At 49.1% G+C, this 17,357-nt stretch overlaps 1 protein-coding gene across 1 annotated transcript in view; it reads right to left on the bottom strand.

Annotated features, from left to right (window-relative positions):
• Positions 1–1,013: 1,013 nt before the first annotated feature.
• LOC137547463 (zinc finger protein 84-like) overlaps positions 1,014–17,357 on the bottom strand; it is a 20,402-nt gene continuing 4,058 nt past the window's right edge. Inside the window, exon 2 of the mRNA XM_068271059.1 lies at positions 1,014–4,831. Coding sequence (XP_068127160.1) covers positions 3,288–4,831 — 1,544 coding nt within the window. The 3' untranslated portion in view covers positions 1,014–3,287. The remainder of the gene's footprint in view (positions 4,832–17,357) is intronic.

Genomic DNA, 17,357 nt, shown 5'->3' on the forward strand with positions numbered 1-17,357 from the left:
CGGTGCTAACAGTTAGCACCCTGGTGAAAAGCCCTTTATCATGCCTAAACTCAGTTTAGGCATGATAAGTTTAGGTGTGATAAGTTTAGGTGTGATAAGTTTAGGCATGATAAGTTTAGGTGTGATAAGTTTAGGCATGCTAAGTTTAAGCGCCAACTGCGTTAGCACCGCAGTGCACAGCTGATCAAAAGCTTTACGCTAGCAAAGACTGGTGCACTTTGTATAAAGTTTAATGGCGCTGCTTTGCGTGCGGGACTTTGCAAGCGATCTAAACTTATCTAAACTTATCATGCCTAAACTTATCACACCTAAACTTATCATGCCTAAACTTATCACGCCTAAACTGGCTTTTCACCAGCATGGTGCAATGGTTATCATGCCTAAAGTCTTTTAGGCGTGCTAACTGGGTTAGCACCGCTTTGTGAATCGAGCCCTAGGTGTGATAAGTTTAGGTGTGATAAGTTTAGGTGTGATAAGTTTAGGTGTGATAAGTTTAGGCATGATAAGTTTAGTTGTGATAAGATTAGGCATGATAAGTTTAGGTGTGATAAGTTTTGTACAGCAGAAGGAAATGGCAGCGCTTCCAAACAGACGCTGCACCTGAATTGACTACCTGCACAAGTATGCAGAGCTCGAATAACGGGCAGGTTACACACCTTGCATTCAAAACAGGTACAGTAAAGGGGGCGTTAGCTTCAGCATAAGTTGTGCACAAATTATCCCTAATAGACTCTCCAACGGCGGTTAGCACACAGCGGTGCTAACCCAGTTAGAGACTTTGGGCCTGATTCACAAAGCGGTGCTAACAGTTAGCACGCTAGTGAAAAGCCCTTTATCATGCCTAAACTCAGTTCAGGCATGATAAGTTTAGGTGTGATAAGTTTAGGTGTGATAAGTTTAGGCATAATAAGTTTAGGTGTGATAAGTTTAGGCATGATAAGTTTAAGCACCAACTGGGTTAGCACCGCAGTGCACAGCTGATCAAAAGTTTTGCGCTAGCAAAGTCTGGTGCACTTCGCATAGATTTTAATGGCGCTGCTTTGCGTGCGGGACTTTGCACGCGATCTAAACTCATCTAAACTTATCATGCCTAAACTTATCACGCCTAAACTGGCTTTTCACCAGCGTGGTGCAATGGTTATTACGCCTAAAGTCTCTAACTGGGTTAGCACCGCTTTGTGAATCGAGCCCAATGTGTGTGTGTGTGTATATATCCCTGGTGCAGAAGTGAAGTATTTAGGGGCGTATGTATATAATGCGGCAGTTGGGAAGAGATTAAAGATATCATTCCACACCTTTACTGTACTGCACATTGATATAAATGAGAATAAACTAAAATACTAACACAACAGAACCCATCCCACATATCAGCTTTATCCTGCTGCCTGGCATATCTCCTCTGCTTCACAGCCTTATTATGGAACCTCCAGCGTATAGCACCATTCTACCCAATGCCAGAGCAGGGTGGGGGAAATACTAATACAACAGAACCCATCCCACATATCAGCTTTATCCTGCTGCCTGGCATATCTCCTCTGCTTCACAGCCTTATTATGTAACCTCCAGCGTATAGCACCATTCTACCCAATGCCAGAGCAGGGTGGGGGAAATACTAACACAACAGAACTCATCCCACATATCAGCTTTATCCTGCTGCCTGGCATATCTCCTCTGCTTCACAGCCTTATTATGTTACCTCCAGCGTATAGCACCATTCTACCCAATGCCAGAGCAGGGTGGGGGAAATACTAACACAACAGAACTCATCCCACATATCAGCTTTATCCTGCTGCCTGGCATATCTCCTCTGCTTCACAGCCTTATTATGTTACCTCCAGCGTATAGCACCATTCTACCCAATGCCAGAGCAGGGTGGGGGAAATACTAACACCAGTACCCATCCCACATATCAGCTTTATCCTGCTGCCTGGCATATCCCCTCTGCTTCACAGCCTTATTATGTAACCTCCAGCGTATAGCACCATTCTACCCAATGCCAGAGCAGGGTGGGGGAAATACTAACACAACAGTAACCATCCCACATATCAGCTTTATCCTGCTGCCTGGCATATCCCCTCTGCTTCACAGCCTTATTATGTTACCTTCAGCGTATAGCACCATTCTACCCAATGCCAGAGCAGGGTGGGGGAAATACTAACACAACAGTAACCATCCCACATATCAGCTTTATCCTGCTGCCTGGCATATCTCCTCTGCTTCACAGCCTTATTATGTTACCTCCAGCATATAGCACCATTCTACCCAATGCCAGAGCAGGGTGGGGGAAATACTAACACAACAGTACCATCCCACATATCAGCTTTATCCTGCTGCCTGGCATATCCCCTCTGCTTCACAGCCTTATTATGTTACCTTCAGCGTATAGCACCATTCTACCCAATGCCAGAGCAGGGTGGGGGAAATACTAACACAACAGTAACCATCCCACATATCAGCTTTATCCTGCTGCCTGGCATATCTCCTCTGCTTCACAGCCTTATTATGTAACCTCCAGCGTATAGCACCATTCTACCCAATGCCAGAGCAGGGTGGGGGAAATACTAACACAACAGTAACCATCCCACATATCAGCTTTATCCTGCTGCCTGGCATATCTCCTCTGCTTCACAGCCTTATTATGTAACCTCCAGCGTATAGCACCATTCTACCCAATGCCAGAGCAGGGTGGGGGAAATACTAATACAACAGTAACCATCCCACATATCAGCTTTATCCTGCCGCCTGGCATATCTCCTCTGCTTCACAGCCTTATTATGGAACCTCCAGCGTATAGCACCATTCTACCCAATGCCAGAGCAGGGTGGGGGAAATACTAACACAACAGTAACCATCCCACATATCAGCTTTATCCTGCTGCCTGGCATATCTCCTCTGCTTCACAGCCTTATTATGGCACCTCCAGCGTATAGCACCATTCTACCCAATGCCAGAGCAGGGTGGGGGAAATACTAACCCAACAGGACCCATCCCACATATCAGCTTTATCCTGCTGCCTGGCATATCTCCTCTGCTTCACAGCCTTATTATGTAACCTCCAGCGTATAGCACCATTCTACCCAATGCCAGAGCAGGGTGGGGGAAATACTAACACAACAGTAACCATCCCACATATCAGCTTTATCCTGCTGCCTGGCATATCTCCTCTGCTTCACAGCCTTATTATGGAACCTCCAGTGTATAGCACCATTCTACCCAATGCCAGAGCAGGGTGGAGGAAAATACTAACACAACAAAACCCATCCCACATATCAGCTTTATCCTGCCTTCTAGGGCTTCTCACCAGTGTGGGATCTTTCATGTTGGACAAGATCCCCTTTAGACCGAAAACTTTTCCCACACTCAGCACATGAATAGGGTTTCTCACCAGTATGAGATCTCTCATGTGTGACAAGTTGTGATATCCTTATAAAACATTTCCCACACTCAGAACATGAATAGGGCTTCTTACCAGTGTGAATTCTCTCATGTTGGACAAGATCCCTTTTAGACCGAAAACATTTCCCACACTCAGCACATGAATAGGGCTTTTCACCAGTGTGAGATCTCTCATGTATGATAAGTTGTGATTTGTGAGCATAACATTTCCCACACTCTGCACATGAATAGGGCTTCTCACCAGTGTGAGATCTCTCATGTCTGATAAGACGTGATTGCTGACTAAAACATTTCCCACACTCAGCACATGAATAGGGCTTCTCACCAGTGTGAGATCTCTCATGTTGGACAAGCTCCCCTTTAGACCTAAAACATTTCCCACACTCAGCACATGAATAGGGCTTCTCACCAGTATGAGATCTCTCATGTGTGACAAGATGTGATTTCCTTACAAAACATTTCCCACACTCAGCACATGAATAGGGCTTCTCACCCGTGTGAGATCTCTCATGTAGGCCAAGCTCCCCTTTAGACTGAAAACCTTTCCCACACTCAGCACATGAATAGGGATTCTCCCCAGTGTGAGATCTCTCATGTCTGACAAGCTGTGATTTCTGCACAAAACATTTCCCACACTCAGAACATGAATAGGGCTTCTTACCAGTGTGAAATCTCTCATGTATGACAAGCTCCCCTTTACACCAAAAACATTTCCCACACTCAGTACATGAATAGGGTTTCTCCCCAGTGTGAGATCTTTCATGTCTGGAAAGATGTGATTTCTGCACAAAACATTTCCCACACTCAGCACATGGATATGGCTTCTCACCAGTATGAAATCTCTCATGTATGACAAGCTCCCCTTTAGACTGAAAACATTTCCCACACTCAGTACATGAATAGGGTTTCTCCCCAGTGTGAGATCTTTCATGTCTGACAAGTTGTGATTTCTGCACAAAACATTTCCCACACTCAGCACATGGATATGGCTTCTCCCCAGTGTGCAATCTCTCATGTCTGACAAGATGTGATTTCTGCACAAAACATTTCCCACACTCAGCACATGGATATGGCTTCTCACCAGTGTGAAATCTCTCATGTATGACAAGTTCCCTTTTATACCGAAAACATTTCCCACACTCAGCACATGAATAGGGCTTCTCACCAGTGTGAGATCTCTTATGTCTGACAAGATGTGATTTCCATACAAAACATTTCCCGCACATGGAACAGGAATAAGACCCTCCAGCATGGGGAGAGCTGTGCTGGGTATGAGGCCCCTCAGGGTTAGACAGGTGAGGGGAGTCTGGGGGAATATTTGGGGTCACCAGGATATCTGCAGGAGACTCTTGTCCAGTGACATCATCATCCGTTGTACAGTCTGTGGATACAGAGAGACGAGCCTCTGAGAGGTTCCTGATGCCGGGACTCCGCGCTGCAAATAGAGAAACATCATCACTTCCTGTTAGAGAATTCTGAGGGGAGGAGCAATTATCATTAGGGAGGGTCAGTGAGCTGCTGAGAATTCCAAGTTCATGCAAAGTTTATGCAGATGAGAAATGGACAAGAGGCAGCAGCTGCATAGCTTTGCATATAATTAGCATACAATTTGCACCATCTCAGAGATATTGGCAGGTGACTGACCACCACTAGTTATCAGCCTGACATAGAACTGCAGAAGGTTGTGCTCATTACAGGCAGCCAGTCACCTGACAATAACCTTGCCTTGCATGAGAAGATTATGTAGTTAGGAATTCAGCCAATGAAAGGCAGATCTCAGATCCCTCTCACAAAAGATGGAAACCCATTCACACGATGGTGATTGGCGGGCAATTTTTAAAGCGCTAGCGCAATTGTAGCTATACGGTAGTGATCTCACTGCCGCGATTGGCGCAGATCGCGGGCTTTCCACGATTAGCGGCAATCGCAACTTATTGTATGCAACATTTTGCCGCGATTTTTGAGCGATCGCAGTACAGTGCTTAAGAAAGCCAGTGATTTCTACCCCACTAATCGCGGTAAAATCGCCCTGCATATTGAAGTGTGAGTGGCCCTTAGGCCAAAAGACCTGAATATGGAAATAGATCTGAGCTGCTTCACTGATAAAGGCTGAAGGGGAGTGGAGATAGTTATTCCCCTGGCCCATTGGAGGGGCTCCTGAGATTGGGGTCCTGTAGATTGGGGCATGTGTATGGGATTGTATCCGGGAGCAGAGGGGCAGAGGTGAGTATAACCCGCTAATCCATATGGAACTAACATATACCCCATTTCTCTGGGAGGACATTTATTACATTTTATATACTACTAGCTGATGACCCAGCGTTGCCCGGGTATGTATTTAGCTGCTGTTGCTCCTCCCATGTTTTCTAACCCTAACGCACAAACACTTAATGACCAAGTTTGTGAGCTTTGGGGTCCTTGGCATCAATAATTTGTATTATCCCAGTGAAATGAAACAAATCTGATTGGCTGTTTGTGGCTCCGCCCCTTTGCTGAATTTGAACCCCAGTGATCCAATGACCAACTGTACCAGGTTTGAGGCTTCTGCCATTAACAGTGCAAGAATGGCAGCAATTTAAATATTCCCCTTGAAAATCGACAGATGAATTTTGAAAGGCTTTCTTAGGCTCCACCCACTTTTCTGAATATTAATCCCAGTCACCCAAGTTTGAGAGCCCTGCCATTAACAGTGAAGAAGGGCTGCAGTTTACATTTTCCCTGTGAAATTTGTTTTTGACTCCACCCACTTTTTGTAACCTTGACACACAGTCACTCAGTGACCAAGTTTGTGAGCTTTCAGGTTCCTGGCATCAAAATTGTGTGAATGGAAGCAGTTTATCCAGAAAATAAATCTGTTTGGCTGTTTGTGGCTCCGCCCCTTTAGTGAATTAAAACCCGTCACCCAATGACTAACTGTAGCAAGTATGAAGCCTCTGCCATAAACAGTGTAAGAATGGCAGCAGTTTAAATATTCCCCTTAAAAATCAATAGATGAATTTTGATTGGCTGTTGTAGGCTCCACCCACTTTTGTGAATGTTAATCCCAGTCACTCAGTGACTGACTGTGGCAAGTTTGAAGCCTCTGCCATTGACAGTGTAAGAATGGCTGCAGTTTACAGTTTCCATTTAAAATGAATGGCTGAAATTTGATTGGCTGTTTTATGCTCCGCCCACTTTTTCTGAATTTGTAACTTCGGTCACCAAGTGACCAACTGTGCCAAGTGTGGGGACTCTGGCTTGATTACTGTGAGAATAGAAGCCTTTTAAATTTTTTCCATTGACAAGAATGGGTGAAATCTGATTGGCTGTTTGTAGCTCCGCCCACGTGTGCAGGGGGGGGGGGCAATACCTCCAGAACATATCATCTCAGGTAGTAAGGGATCTGTATACCAAGTTTTGTTCAAATCAGTCAAGGCGTTTTCGAGTGATCGCGGCACATACACACATACATACACACACACATACATCCGATTTTATATATATAGATTTTTGATTGCTATTTTATGTCCACTTCATGTGCAATGAGAATACTGTTATTCTGTCCATCCATATGTTTTCCTCTTGTTATTGGAATCTTTTGCTACACATGACTGTTTAGGCATGAAAGGAAAGGCAGGCTGGAGTCTAGAGCAATATGATATGGATAATCTGTGCTCCCTAATTGCTGCAATATATGGAATTGTGAGAGCGCTGACTGAGGCCCCTTTTACATCTAATTTCAGCGGAGTGATGCCCCCGTCACATCACACTGCAATGCCAAAAATACACAGATATGACCCTGCAGCAGAGTGCGCCGCCAGCAGGTCATATGCATAGCCTCGCCCCCCGGTCTGTGACGTACACCTCCCCCCCCCCCCCCTGCTCCATGATGTCCTCGCTCCCCCACTCTGTGACATATTACCCCCCCCCCCCCCACCCTTGTGACATACTCCCCGCCTCCCGCTCCGTGCCCCCCCCCTCCTGTGAAGTACACCCTGCCCTCCACCCCGTGACATACTCCCTGCTCTCTGATGTAGAGGGTGGGCCATTTATATGGATACACCTTAATAAAATGTGAATGGTTGGTGATAATAACTTCCTGTTGGTGGCACATTAGTATATGTGAGGGGGGAAACTTTTCAAGATGGGTGGTGACCATGGCGGCCATTTTGAAGTCGGCAATTTTGAATCCAACTTTTGTTTTTTCAATAGGAAGAGGGTCATGTGACACATCAGACTTATTGGGAATTTCACAAGAAAAACAATGGTGTGCTTGGTTTTAACGTAACTTTATTCTTTCATGAGTTATTTTCAAGTTTCTGACCACTTATAAAACGTGTTCAATGTGCTGCCCATTGTGTTGGATTGTCAATGCAACCCTCTTCTCCCACTCTTCACACACTGATAGCAACACCACAGGGGAAATGCTAGCACAGGCTTCCAGTATCTGTACCCTCTTCTCCCACTCCTCACACACTTATAGCAACACCGCAGGAGAAATGCCAGCACAGGCTTCCAGTATCCGTACCCTCTTCTCCCACTCCTCACACACTTATAGCAACACCGCAGGAGAAATGCCAGCACAGGCTTCCAGTATCCGTACCCTCTTCTCCCACTCCTCACACACTGATAGCAACACCGCAGGAGAAATGCCAGTACAGGCTTCCAGTATCCATACCCTCTTCTCCCGCTACTCATACACTGATAGCAACACCGCAGGAGAAATGCCAGCACAGGCTTCCAGTATCCGTACCCTCTTCTCCCACTCTTCACACACTGATAGCAACACCACAGGGGAAATGCTAGCACAGGCTTCCAGTATCTGTACCCTCTTCTCCCACTCCTCACACACTTATAGCAACACCGCAGGAGAAATGCCAGCACAGGCTTCCAGTATCTGTACCCTCTTCTCCCACTCCTCACACACTTATAGCAACACCGCAGGAGAAATGCCAGCACAGGCTTCCAGTATCCGTACCCTCTTCTCCCACTCCTCACACACTTATAGCAACACCGCAGGAGAAATGCTAGCACAGGCTTCCAGTATCTGTACCCTCTTCTCCCACTCCTCACACACTTATAGCAACACCGCAGGAGAAATGCCAGCACAGGCTTCCAGTATCCGTACCCTCTTCTCCCACTCTTCACACACTGATAGTAACACCGCAGGAGAAATGCCAGCACAGGCTTCCAGTATCCGTACCCTCTTCTCCCACTCTTCACACACTGATAGCAACACCGCAGGAGAAATGCCAGCACAGGCTTCCAGTATCCGTACCCTCTTCTCCCAATCTGCACACACTGATAGCAACACCGCAGGAGAAATGCCAGCACAGGCTTCCAGTATCCATACCCTCTTCTCCCACTCTTCACACACTGATAGCAACACCGCAGGAGAAATGCTAGCACAGGCTTCCAGTATCTGTACCCTCTTCTCCCACTCCTCACACACTGATAGCAACACCGCAGGAGAAATGCCAGCACAGGCTTCCAGTATCCGTACCCTCTTCTCCCACTCTTCACACACTGATAGCAACACCGCAGGAGAAATGCCAGCACAGGCTTCCAGTATCCGTACCCTCTTCTCCCACTCTTCACACACTGATAGCAACACCGCAGGAGAAATGCCAGCACAGGCTTCCAGTATCCGTACCCTCTTCTCCCACTCTTCACACACTGATAGCAACACCGCAGGAGAAATGCTAGCACAGGCTTCCAGTAACCGTACCCTCTCCTCCCACTCCTCACACACTGATAGCAACACCGCAGGAGAAATGCTAGCACAGGCTTCCAGTATCTGTACCCTCTTCTCCCACTCTTCACACACTGATAGCAACACCGCAGGAGAAATGCCAGCACAGGCTTCCAGTATCCGTACCCTCTCCTCCCACTCCTCACACACTGATAGCAACACCGCAGGAGAAATGCCAGCACAGGCTTCCAGCATCCGTACCCTCTTCTCCCACTCTTCACACACTGATAGCAGCACCGCAGGAGAAATGCTAGCACAGGCTTCCAGTATCCGTACCCTCTTCTCCCACTCCTCACACACTGATAGCAACACCGGGGAGAAATGCCAGCACAGGCTTCCAGTATCCGTACCCTCTTCTCCCACTCTTCACACACTGATAGCAACACCGCAGGAGAAATGCTAGCACAGGCTTCCAGTATCCGTACCCTCTTCTCCCATTTTTCACACACTGATAGCAACACCGCAGGAGAAATGCCAGCACAGGCTTCCAGTATCCATACCCTCTTCTCCCACTCCTCACACACTGATAGCAACACCGCAGGAGAAATGCCAGCACAGGCTTCCAGTATCCGTACCCTCTTCTCCCACTCTTCACGCACTGATAGCAACACCGCAGGAGAAATGCCAGCACAGGCTTCCAGTATCCGTACCCTCTTCTCCCACTCCTCACACACTGATAGCAACATGGGAGGAGAAATGCTAGCACAGGCTTCCAGTATCCGTAGCCTCTTCTCCCACTCTTCACACACTGATAGCAACACCGCAGGAGAAATGCTAGCACAGGCTTCCAGTATCCGTACCCTCTTCTCCCAGTCTTCACACACTGATAGCAACACCGCAGGAGGAATGCCAGCACAGGCTTCCAGTATCCGTAGTGTCAGGTGCTGGACATCTCGTATCTTCACAGCATAGACAACTGCCTTCAGATGACCCCAAAGATAAAAGTCTAAGGGGGTCAGATCGGGAGACCTTGGGGGCAATTCAACTGGCCCACGACGACCAATCCACTTTCCAGGAAACACTTCATCTAGGAATACTTGGACCTGACACCCATAATGTGGTGGTGCACCATCTTGCTGGAAAAACTCAGGGAACGTGCCAGCTTCAGTGCATAAAGAGGGAAACACATCATCATGCAGCAATTTCACATATCCAGTGGCCTTGAGGTTTCCATTGATGAAGAATGGCCCCACTATCTTTGTACCCCATATACTACACCATACCATCAATTTTTTTGTTCCAGCAGTCTTGCAGGGATTTTGTGAGTAAACGTGGAAGAGCCGCCGCCATGAGCCAGCGGCAGGCGGCTCTTTCCGCGCACACACACGGAGAGGCAGCCGCCTCCTCACAACATGAGGCGGCTGTCTCCGTGCAGAGGCTTGCGGAGCGCGGGGAAACCGTCGCGTTGGACGCGGCGGTTAGCGCGCATACCCCCGCTGCTGAGACGCGGAGCGGGGCTGCTGTGGCTGGGACATGTAGTCCCTCGGGAGTTAGAGTGACGCGCGCGCGCGCACTCAGGCAGAAGTTATATGACGGCCAGAAGTAGTCAGCTGACCTGGCTGGTCAGCTGACTCTGGCGCTGCTCCTCATTGGTCCAGCACTTAGGGAGGTGCTGGGGGGGACACCTGTGTATATATACTGCTGGCTGTTCACTTGTTCCTTGTCTGGCGTGCGATCACATATGTGGGAGCACCCAGATCCGTAGTCAGATCCGCAAGTGTGCCGGGACCAGCTGGAGCTGTAATCCTACACTTAGCTTAGCTTTTTTTTTTCACCAACCCACCCCTCTTTATTAAAGTTTACACCCAGTTCCCGTCATATACATATATATATTTTTTTGTTTTTGTTTTTCTTATTGTATTTGTATATTATTGTACAATGACTGGCAGAGGTAGAGGCACCACCAGGAGAGGCAGCGCCATTGCTGCCACCACTGCTGGCAGGTCTGTGACTGGTCCGCCGCCAGCCACTGGCCGCAGTTGTGGAGGAGGAAGCAGAGGTGCAGCAGCACCGTGTTGCGCCCATCTTTGAGATGGGTCGTCGTCGCCGGCCCATTGAGGAGAGTCAGGCACAGGCTGTGGTGGAAATGATGGCGGAGCAGCAGGCCACCGGTTCCAGCCAGACCTCCAGCGAGACCAGTGCCACCACCAGCAGCAGCCGCCCACCACCACCGCTTGAGGTCACGTCGACCCCAGCAGCCAGCCTGCCCTCACTGAGCTTGCTGCTTGCCCCAAGAACCACGAGCGACTTGAGGGCTGCTGTGGCAGAGTTTGAGGAGGAGATGATGGGGACATGCAAGGAGGAGAAGGAGTTTGAGATGGAGGAGGTTGTTGTCGGTGAACAACAACCTGATTTTCATGAGGAGGAGGGGCCTGATCCAGGGGATGTTGGGGCAGAAGAGGTGGTTGGGGGTTAAGAGGAGCTGTTTGGCAATGATGATGAGGTGCGGGACCGTCCCTATGTGCCACAGTTGGGTGAAGGCAGCTCAGAGGAGGAGGAGGTGGCTCTGGCATAGAGGCGCAGCAGCATGGCAACCAGGGGCAGGGCCAACAGAGGGCATGGAAGGCAGGAGCCACAGCCTGCTGCTTCAGCCGCTACCACCACCCGCACCAGTCAACCTCCTGCCACAGGGAGAAAAGCTCAGCCCTCAAGCCGGAGGGGGCAGTTCACATCCCCAATCTGGCGTTATTTCCATGTGTGTGACACGGATGAGAGACGTTCAATTTGCAACAGTTGCAGGGCCAGCCTGAGAAGAGGTCGTGATCCGGCCAAGATGGGTACCTCGAGCCTGCAGACCCACTTGCAGACCAGGCATTTTCATGACTTCCAGGGGTTTCAGAGGGTGAAGGACAGTGGCGCAGGCAGTGGTCAGAGCAGGAGACCCACTGCACAGCCTTCAACAGCAGCACCCCGCCGTCCTGCTCATCCAGTATCAGCAGCAGGAGCGCAGAAACGCACTGCTCCCCCCCCCTCCCTCTGTCACTCCTGTCGCGATTGAGGCTGGTTAGTGCAGCCAGTCCTCAGTGGCCTCCTCTGCTCCCTCCACAGGGGCCTCCTCATCCTCCCGTGTAAGCAAACGCTGCCAGACCCTGCTCAGCAAGTCCTTTCCTGGTGTGACCAAGGCTCTGCCTCCCGGCCTCAGGCGCATCCATGCGCTGAACGAGTTGCTTGCCCGGGCTATGTGCTCCCAGCTCCTGCCATACTCCTTTGTACAGGTGGGGAGTGACATGAGAGCGCTCCTGCAGTATGGGATCCCGGAGTGGCGTATCCCCAGCCGCCACTACTTCTCCCACACAGCGATCCCAGCACTGCACCAGTTTGTGTTGGCGAACGTGGCCCATTTGCTCAATAACGCCATGAGTGAGTGGGTCCATGTCACCATGGACTCCTGGAGCAGCCGTTTCAGGATAGACCGCTACCTGTCCTTCACGGCTCACTCGGTCAGCCTGGTGGAAGTGGATGAGGAAGCAGCAGCAGCAGGTCCATCATCGGGCACAGCAGCAGCCCAGTGGGTGGTGCCACCCCGTGGGGTCAGGGGAGATGCAGCAGGCTCCTCTGATCCAGGTCTCTCCTCCGGCACACCTGCTGCCAAGCGTTCCTGCCTCAGCAGCAGCGTAAAGGCCCGCCACAGCCAAGCACTGCTGGAGATGGTCAGCCTGGGGAAGACCAAACTGACGGCAGCCAAAGTTCTTCTCAACCTCAGGGAGCAGGAGAAGAGGTGGCTGACCACCAGAGGCCTCAGATTTGGATTGGTGGTGTCCGACAATGCGGCCAACCTGCTGTCTGCCATCACCAGGGGACACTTGACCCACGTCCCCTGCTTAGCCTACGTCCTGAACCTGGTGGTGCAGCTGTTCCTGCACACCTACTAGGGGATGGACAATCTGTTGGAAGCGGCTAGGAAAATTGTGCGCCACTCCCGCCGCTCTGCCGGTGCCTCAGCAAACCTGGCCGACCTGCAGCAGCGCGAGGGCCTGCCACTACACCGGCTTGTCATCGATGTACCAACTCGCTGGAATTCCACCCTGATGATGTTGGAGCGGCTGGTTTAGCAGAGGAGGGCTGTCAGCCGTCACATCGTTGATGCCAATGTTTCCGGCACCACCAGCCTCCAGGCCCTCACCAACGCACAGTGGGGGCAGATGCAGCAGGTGTGCTTGGTGTTGGCTCCCTTCCTGCAGGGAACCAACATGGTGAGCCGGGAATGGGCAACCCTCTGCCAGTGAGTGCCCATGGTTCGTCTGCTGGACAGAGCCCTGTTTGATCTGATGGAAGAGGGAGAGGAGGCCCTGACCCAGCTGGATAAGTAGGCGACTGCGCAGTCCACCTCTGAGGAGAACTTTGAGTTGTTGGAGGAGGAGGAGGAGGTCCCTGACGTTGCTGATGAGGAAGAACAGCAGAGCGCAGCTGCAGTGGTGTGAGGGTGGAGAGGGCAGGATGAGGCTCAGGGGCCAGAGGACAGCATTGCCGACAACCCTGATGTCTTTGCTGTGTCCAATCTGTTCCCCATGGCAGCACACATGCTGCGGTGCCTGCGCAGGGACCCCAGGGTGAAGCAGATGCGTGCTTGGGAGGAAATCTGGATCAGCATGATCCTGGTCCCATGGCTGAATGGGAAGGTAGGTCAGTTCCTGCCTGCTGGAGACCCTGAGCAGCAAACAAGGGAGTTGCAGACTCCGGATGGTGGCAGACTACACGGGGTCCTTCAGCGGGCTTGACACCGAGGCCCCTGTGGACCCCGTGGAGTACTGGGTCAAGCGCTTGGAGTTCTGGAGGGAGCTGGCGCAGTATGCCCTGAAAGTCTTGGCTTGCCCCTTTTCCAGTGTGCTGTCTGATGGGTGCTTCAGTGCGGCCGGTGACGTGGTCACAGAGAAGCACTCTCGTCTGTCCCCAGAGTCTGTGGACAGACTCACCTTCCTAAAGATCAACCAGGCCTGGACTGAAGGCACGTTCCTGGCCCCTGTTGTCGGCGAGAGGGGGACATGAGGCGGCTGGGAATGTTTTTTTTTTGCACACCAACCTTCAGTCTCCTGCTATTTTTGGCCTGTTTTTTTTAGGTGCTGTGGTACCACCGCTAGGTGTCATGGCCTATGCTGCCATGTATGTTACCCCTCCTGCTGTTGCATTTAACTTCCTGCTGTCTGTGTTCCCACCGCCAGGGTCCACTCTATTATGCACTGCTGCCACTAGCTTTTACACCATCAAAATAGCTACTACTGTAATTGTGTAAAAAAAAAAAAATTGTAAGGTGTCTGGGATGCAAACTGTGCTGTCCAACTTGTGGGGAGAACCCAACTGTGGCTGTACAACCACTTCCTGGAACATCACGGTTGTTTATTTTTGTATGTGCTGTGGTATCACTGCTAGGTGCCATGGCCTATTATTGCCTGCTGCCACTCGTCACTCCTCCTCCTGCTGCTGCATTTAACCTCCTGCTGTCTGTGCTCCCACCGCCAGGTTCCACAGAATTATGCGCTGCTGCCATGCGCCACTAGCTATTATGCCACTACAATAGCTATATATTTTGTTGTTGTTAAAAAAAAAAAAAAATTTAGACGTGTCCGGGTTGAAAACTGTGCTGTCACAATTGTGTATTGGACACAATGTGGGCTTCACAACCGCTGTCTGGAACCTCCTGCTGTTTTCTTGGTGTTATATTTACAGCATGGTACCACCGCTAGGTGCCATGGCCTATTATTGCCTACTGCCACATGTTACTCCTTCTCCTCCTCCTCCTGCTTTCACCTCCTGTTGTCTGTGCTTCCACTGCCAGGGTCCAAAGAATTATTCGCTGCTGCCATGCGCCACTAGCTATCACGCCACTACAATAGCTATTTTGTGTTGTAGAAAAAAATAATTTCTGAGGTGTCTGGGTTGAAAACTGTGCTGTCCCAGTTGTGTATTGGACACAATGTGGGCTTCAGGACTGCAGTCTGGAACCTCCCGCTACTTAATTTCAACCAGGGTTCCACCGCTAGGTGCCATGGCCTATTATATTGTATGCTGCCACAGGTTACTCCTCCTCCTGCTGCTACTGCTTTAACGTCTGTGCTCCCAATGCCAGGGCCCACAGAATAAGGTGCTGCTGCCATGCGCCACTAGCTATTACGCTATATTTTGTTGTTGATAAAAAAAAAAAAAATTCTGAGGTGTCTGGGTTGAAAACTGAGCTGTCCCAGTTGTGTATTGGACACAATGTGGGCTTCACGACCGCTGTCTAGAACCTCCTGCTGTATTCTTGGTGTTTATTACAGCCATGGTACCACCGCTAGGTGCTGAGGTCTATTATATTGCCTGCTGCCACATGTTATTCCTCCTCCTACTGTTGCTGCTTTAACCTTCTGCTGTCTGTGCTCCCAACACCAGGGCCCACAGAATAAGGTGCTGCCGCCATGTGCCACTAGCTATTACGCCACAAATTTAGCTATGCTGTTGCAGAAAAATGAAAAAAAAAAAAAAAAAACATTCTAAAGGAAAAAAAATTTGGTTGGGTACAATCGGAAGATTTATAATAAGAAAATGAAGCAGAAGATGGAGAAGAAGAAGAAGGAGGAGGAGGAGGATAAGAAGAACTCCCCCATACTGTGACCAATCTGTGTACAGTAATGTACAGTGACCATTATCAGCTTATTACAGGCCGGTAACACTAACTCCCCCTACTGTGACCAATCCGTGTACAGTAATGTACAGTGACCATTATCAGCTTATTACAGGCCGGTAACACTAACTCCCCCCTACTGTGACCAATCTGTGTACAGTAATGTAGTGACCATTATCAGCTTATTACAGGCCAGTAACACTAACTCCCCCCTACTGTGACCAATCTGTGTACAGTAATGTACAGTGACCATTATCAGCTTATTACAGGCCGGTAACACTAACTCCCCCCTACTGTGACCAATCTGTGTACAGTAATGTACAGAGACCATTATCAGCTTATTACAGGTCAGTAACACTAACTCTCCCTACTGTGACCAATCTGTGTACAGTAATGTACAGTGACCATTGTCAGCTTATTACAGGCCAGTATCACTAACTCCCCCTAATGTGACCAATCTGTGTACAGTAATGTACAGTAACCATTATCAGCATATTACAGGACAGTAACACTAAATCACCCCCTACTGTGACCAATCTGTGTAGAGTAATGTACAGTGACCATTATCAGCTTATTACAGGCCGGTAACACTAACTCCCCGTACTGTAAACAATCTGTGTACTGTAATGTACAGTGACCATTATCAGCTTATTACAGACCAGTAACACTAACTCCTCTCTACTGTGACCAATCTGTGTACAGCAATGTACAGTGACCATTATCAGCTTATTACAGGCCAGTAACACTAACTCCCCCTACTGTGACCAATCTGTGTACAGTAATGTACAGTAACCATTATCATCTTATTACAGGCCAGTAACACTAACTCCCCCCTACTGTGACCAGTCTGTGTACAGTAATGTACAGTGATCATTATCAGCTTATTACAGACCAGTAACACTAACTCCCCCCTACTGCGACCAATCTGTGTACAGTAATGTACAGTGACCATTAACAGCTTATTACAGGCCAGTAACACTAACTCCCTCTACTGAGACCAATCTGTGTACAGTAATGTACAGTGACCATTATCAGCTTATTACAGGCCAGTAACACTAACTCCCCCCTACTGAGACCAATCTGTGTACAGTAATGTACAGAGACCATTATCAGCTTATTACAGGCCGGTAACACTAACTCCCCGTACTGTAAACAATCTGTGTACTGTAATGTACAGTGACCATTATCAGCTTATTACAGACCAGTAACACTAACTCCTCCCTACTGTGACCAATCTGTGTACAGTAATGTACAGTGACCATTATCAGCTTATTACAGGCCGGTAACACTAACTCCCTGTACTGTAACCAATCCGTGTACTGTAATGTACAGTGACCATTATCAGCTTATTACAGACCAGTAACACTAACTCCCCACTACTGTGACCAATCTGTGTACAGTAATGTACAGTGACCATTATCATTTTATTACAGGCCGGTAACACTAACTCCCCCTACTGTGACCAAAACTGTGTACAGTAATGTACAGTGACCATTATCAGCTTATTACAGGCCGGTAACACTAACTCCCCGTACTGTAACCAATCTGTGTACTGTAATGTACAGTGACCATTATCAGCTTATTACAGACCAGTAACACTAACTCCCCCCTACTGTGACCAATCTGTGTACA

This window comes from Hyperolius riggenbachi, chromosome 2 (assembly GCF_040937935.1).
Source record: "Hyperolius riggenbachi isolate aHypRig1 chromosome 2, aHypRig1.pri, whole genome shotgun sequence".
Taxonomy (NCBI): Eukaryota; Metazoa; Chordata; class Amphibia; order Anura; family Hyperoliidae; genus Hyperolius; species Hyperolius riggenbachi.